The sequence below is a fragment of the Pseudopodoces humilis genome, chromosome 9 (assembly GCF_049639895.1).
Source record: "Pseudopodoces humilis isolate 2021_Gansu_Grassland_sample_001 chromosome 9, ASM4963989v1, whole genome shotgun sequence".
NCBI classification, from domain to species: Eukaryota; Metazoa; Chordata; class Aves; order Passeriformes; family Paridae; genus Pseudopodoces; species Pseudopodoces humilis.
Window position 1 is genome coordinate 22,037,166 of NC_142208.1, and position 6,000 is coordinate 22,043,165.

General features: G+C 37.5%; 1 protein-coding gene across 1 annotated transcript in view; it reads right to left on the bottom strand.

Annotated features, from left to right (window-relative positions):
* The window catches only part of LOC102109890 (gamma-aminobutyric acid receptor subunit pi-like), a 37,967-nt gene extending 34,426 nt beyond the window's left edge, over positions 1 to 3,541 (bottom strand). Inside the window, exon 1 of the mRNA XM_005520646.2 lies at positions 3,486 to 3,541. Within this exon, the coding sequence (XP_005520703.2) occupies positions 3,486 to 3,541 (56 nt within the window). The remainder of the gene's footprint in view (positions 1 to 3,485) is intronic.
* Between the last annotated feature and the right edge of the window lie 2,459 nt (positions 3,542 to 6,000).

Here is a 6,000-nt window from a genome sequence, read left to right on the forward strand (position 1 = left end):
CTAGTGTGGTCTGGTTCATTATCATTAGCTCCTATTTTCTATGATATATTTTTGAACTTTTTATGGAAGTCCTTCCCTTAAATGACCTGTGGTAACTCATTTTCCTCATTAACACATGACGTGCAGCCTCATATCACTGGTCTTTTGAGTTTTATGGTTACCTAAGCCTGGGAAAGCTGATGTACTGTAACTGAGACTGTGAATTAATGAGGCATGGTCCCCTGTGTGCTGTTTGGCCACAAAACCTTACAGAAGTCCTATCATAGCAAGCCAGCAAGTGAGAGGAACCTGAGGCCTCCCAAACGTGAGTGTGTGGTGTTACCAGCCCTGGGGATACCCAGAGGCAGATGGTCAGAGGTGAAGGATAAGGAATCTACCAAGCTTCTGTGCCTTAAGTAGTCTGGGGGCTCTGTGTTTTAAGGGATGATGCCCTGTTTCCTTTAAAGAGCTCTTTGATTCACGTGCTCCATTCACAGCTCATCCACAGTGAGCTCACGGCTGCGCACGTTCGCAAAGGATAAAGTAAAAGTTGAGGCCTGTTCCACTTACGCATCTGCATCTTCTCATCAATGCACCTAGGCTTCTCTTTTAACCAAATCTGTGCCGTTATATTTAAGTATATTTATATTTAAGGGAAGCTGTTAAAGTTCTTCCATTTTTCTGATGTATGTGAAATACCTTGGCATGCATCTAAGTATGGAATTGCCTTGCAACAGGTGTCCCAGCCACTGAGGAGTGAACAGGCTTTCACAGAAAGAAACTGAGTGTATAATCATTCTTCAGCTGAGAATATCTATCTGTTCTGGGCTGGCAATGCATAATAAATGCTTTAACTCATCAGGTTCAATGCCCTCTGGTTGCTTTTATGAAAGCTGAATTATAATTATTTCTTTTCCCAAGTCATTCTTATGGCTCAAAAACTGAGGATTGTTATGGGTTTGGCTAAACTTGAAAGGTAAAACAACTGCTTTTTATTTAAGGTAATTTCAAGTTAGTGTCTTAACAGAATGGGGTAACTGGAAGGGAAAAAAGGAACATTTGCCCTAAACAGTAGTATATATCATTTATTTAGGCAAAAGTACAGTCTAGACACATGTACGAGAATATTTTTTCTGGCTATTTTTTGTCAGAAGTTATGTATCATGAAAGAGACAGAAACACCTTAGAACTGCAAGAAGATAAACAAAATGCCAGATACAGTCTGAACAATTTTTTGAAACACTCCCCCCAGGAAAACAAGAATAAAAAAAGCTTTTTTTCAGGCAATTCACTGACAGGCGAAGGGCTTAAAGATGCAAATAAAGTTGTTATTTCTGGTTTCATACTTGTTCTCAGTGATATGGGGGTTTATATGGTCTTTGCAGATAAAATGTAGCAAAGTCTACCACATCTCTGATTAAGTCTCTGCTTTGAAACAGACAATATTGTCACCACTTTTTTCATTAAATGGTGAGGTTGAAACTGTAGCATCATGTTAGCAGATGCAAGAACAAACAGTGAAGAACAATAAATGCTCTTAAGTTCAGGCAAAGAAAAAAAAAGAACATTTCATAGAATTTTCTGTCTCTGATTCCACAAACTCAGGCTAGCATTCTTTATGTTGAAAACACCCTATCTGAAACAAATGGGAACCCTTCTTCGGACCAAGAACCCTACATTTACTTAAGCTGATTCCTGGTAAGGAAACATTTTTTTCATTACTACTTTAAAAAAAAAAAATCTGGGAAAGCAATCATCCAAACTCCCCAGATAAAGATTTTAATACTAGAAAGGGGACCATGATGTGACTGTAATGTAATTTAATGTTAAGTGGTGTCCTTCAGGCAAGGAGAGATGGAAAGGAAAGAAACAACCCCATACCATTACTGATAGTAAATTATTCAGTAGAAGAAACACTCTTCACATGTTAGGCAGAGGTTTTCCAAGTGGAATATCTGAGGGACCACTTGGCAAAAAATCATGGTGCTTTGGGTGCACCTCAGTCCTTGGATTTTGTTTAGAAATACTTTTCTATTTCAGTGCCAAGCAGGATAGTTTCTGGTTTAAACAGCACTTTCACAAACCCCTCCTGACTTGTGCACTGGAAAAACATATTTTTGTATCCAAGCATCATCTTGTCTGTGAGATAACCAAGGGCCAGAGCTGCTTCTCAGCTTGTGTCTGGATTTGGGTACATCAGCCCAGCGCTGTGCCCTGGTATCCAGGCACTCGTACAGGTGCTGTACCCTTAACCCCGTGGATGATACTCAGGAATGAACTGCCTCTGCTTCTGGACACTCACTGCCAGATGAAGATGTAAGAGGAATCTTAGCATTCTTATCAGAGTCTGATAATAATGAACTGTGTACCACAGGCTGAGCTCCTGGGGGAATTTTGCCTCCCTGTTACTTGGATGCTTCTGAAATTTCTGGTCTCTTGGCAGTGTGTTATTATGGCTAAGCCATGAATCATCCACTTATTACAGTGTGGCAAGTCACAGCTGACAAGGAAAGAAGGTGGAATTAGAGCAAGTGTGTGTTTTGGACAAAGATCTCTCTATAGGACTGGAGAAGATGGGGTAGGTGGATGTTTTAAACTCACTTTCAGGGGGCTGTTCCACCTGTTCCCACTACCGAGAGAAAGCTTTATCTAAATGAGTGTTTGCACACCCACTTTAGTTAAAGCTCAGACAGAACCTTATCCTGAGGAATTTACTGTGAGATGAAGTAGGGTAGGCAATTCTAGATAAAGAATTGGCTTTAAATACTTCAGTTGAAAGTAGTGATGAGAACATTTAACCTGTCCATGCTTACATTTTCTTATTAGAATTACTTAAAAAATATTTTTTCCCATTTTTATAGAAGGAATATATTTTAAGTGCTCCATTTCTATATGTTCTTGTCAAGGCAGCTGTTAGAAGGATTATGTGTAGCCAGAGGGGATCATTTTCAATTTTCAGCTTAACGCAACTCAGATTTCCTAAAGATTTCACGATTTCACAACAGAGAATGAGAAAACAGTGTTTCAAGTAGGTAATTCTTTTTAAGATACACTCCTTTTAGTGCACAATGATGATTTCACTATCTCAAGCTCGTAGTAAATCTAGGTGGACTGTATGCTTCTGTCCTTGGGCAAGGCACTATGCTCCAGGCAAGGACCATGTGCCCATCTGAATTTGTTAAGCATCTGACACAATATTCACTCTGTACCCAGTAATTCTTTATTTGAGTGTTGATATGCTTCATAAATTCCATTCTTTTTCTCTCTCATCAATCTTTCCAATTAAAAAAAATCTGTTAAGGCAGCTGAGATTCATGAAGCTCAGTCCTGTATTTCTGTTATTAATACCCAGGTTCTTCAATTTTTGTAAGAGGCACGATTCAAATGCCAAGAAGATTTTACTTTTTTACCTGGTCAGATATGTCTCTAACTATAAGTAAGTTTATTATAAACCAACTGATATAATAATATATTGAAGAAATAATATTTTAGCAAATATTTCTTACCTATAGAGCAGCAATAGAAAAAGGGCTCTGAGACTGCAGCACTTAAGACTGCACATTTTCACAAGTTATTTCAGAAGATCTTGTAGCTCCTAAAAAACAAAAGATGCAGAGGTAATGTTTTATAACACATATGCTTTTCTAATGCATTAATTTCCAAAGGTTTTAAACACTAAAGATATTGTATCTTGAATAGCTTCCTCTAATATATTTACTAATACATAATTTTTTCAAAAATAATACATAATACCTATATAATAATTAATACATAAATTTTAAAAAATCTCAAAACTTGAAAAAAAAGAGGTGGCATCAGGATTAATTTAACTAACCATCAGAAGCGGCATTCAAGTATTCTACAGCTCTTTCATTTTTGCCTTTGTCCTTTAAATATTAAATATAGGGAAAGTAACTGCTGTGAAAAATAATGTAATCCTGTGCAGGAGAATTGCAAACACTGAGTTTTGTCTCTGCTATTCATGCTGTGAGTGAGTGCATCTCTGCCATATCAGTGTCTCTTCTTAACGGACAGCACATGACCCCACCTTAGAACACAGAGCTGTTTAAGAGCAATCTCTTTGGTACATGTGTAACAACACCACTGCTATGTAACTTTGACAGTCTTTTTGTTAGTGAGGAAAAAAATGAAATTTTAGGCTTCTACCCCTAGCTATTAAAAAAAAATCCTTTGTATATAAATCGTATATAATCATCCACATTCACAAGAATGTTTGGCTGAGGCAAGATGTCTTTTCTGAATGGGATTTCTTTGCTTTTGTCAATATGATTTACATCCATAATGGTTATTTTAAGAAATCTGTCATCTCTGTAATCCATTTCTGGATGAAAAGATTGTAGATCCATAATATAATGCAGTCATGCAACAGATCTGAAATGCACAGACGGTGCACACTTTTGCTTTATTTCATCAGAGTACACAAACCTTATTTGTAAGCCTTGTTTCAAAACTCTAAAAAACCCCTATGTGTCAGGAATGCTCCCTACCCAGAATCCACAATTGTAATTGTAAAATGCTAATAAATGCAAATGAAATATCTGGTTTAGGTTTCAGGAAGGGACAATCAAACATAATATTTTCAGTGTCCAGACTGAGTATCTTGCAGGAGTATCTTGCATTTTAATTTCTCACTAAATTGCTAAGAGTAAAGAATTTGAAGTTTCACAGCCTGAAACTTTGTTTCACTGCTCTTTAGTGACCAATATAAAATGCCAGGAAGGTTTTTGAAAAACGAAGTAATTTTTCTTTCAGTCTACAGTTCTAGTAAGAGCTGAAGTAGTGGTATTTACCTAAATTAATGCCATGTGAGTGGGATATGACTTTTATGTAACAGTGAAGTGACAAAATAACTTGTTAATGCCTCTAAAGAAAAAGGAAACCCATTTCAATGGGTGTTTAAATGAGAAAACATTCTTAGCATCTTGGCTACTTTAAGCATACACCAGCGTGGTAAATATTAATGTCAAAATAAATCATACACTCCTCCTGACTTCCACAGAAAATCATGCATGAGGCATTAAGAGAGCTGGTAATAGGAAAAAACAGCACAAATGAGCAGATGGTGTTGTCAGAACATTGCTCTCTCCATGCTGATTCTGTAACACTCCTGGTGCAGATCGTGGGATCTCTTTTGCGTATCTCATTTTGGGTTTGGATGCTTTCTACATTCATTATCTTTATCTCACAGGAAAATATGCTAAAAATAAAAAGCCTCTTACTGACTTTATAAGTACTTCATAAAGCTGCTTTTATATTTAGCTTTTGAATTGCTACTATGAGCTCCTAATATGACTGAACATCCTTTATAAACAGATTAAGGAAACCTATGGATATTTCTGTACTTGCTTGGGTTTATTTTTTACAGTACTGAAGATGAAAAGGAGTGGGCTTATTACTGATTTCTTTCTAAAGCAACTGGTTTACCTTCAGTTCTTAACCAGCATCCAAGGTAGCAATTTTATGGGAGGCTGGGGTGGAGAATTTTGGTCTTTAACACATGAAAGGTCAAATCCATCCTGTGGTGCATGGATTACTTTTGTATGCTCAGGAAAAGAGAGCATGGAATTGATAGGAGGGAGAAGATCCCTCACTTCTGTATAAGAAACACTAATCAAGAGCTCTAATTTCCAACTCAACTGGCTTGCCCTCACTGCAAAGGGGCACTGCATGCCAGCCAAGGAATAGAACTGGGTAACTACTGGAGTCTTCAGCTGTTTCACAGATAATGCTTAAGCTGGATATATAAATCTCTGCTGCATGTGTGTACATGCTTGCATGCACGCACACGTTTTGTCTGCTGCCCCTTTTTTGTGGGGCTTACTGAGCTGGTTTGTTGTGCTGAAAAGCCTGCCTCTTGGTGTGTTTGCACATCTGGACCTTTTCTGTCACACATTTCTTTATCAAATACTACACATTCACAGCAAGATTCCTTCCTGCACGCGTGTAGCTATGGAACTGCTGGTATTTAAAACTAGTTCTGCAGAACCCATAATATTTTCC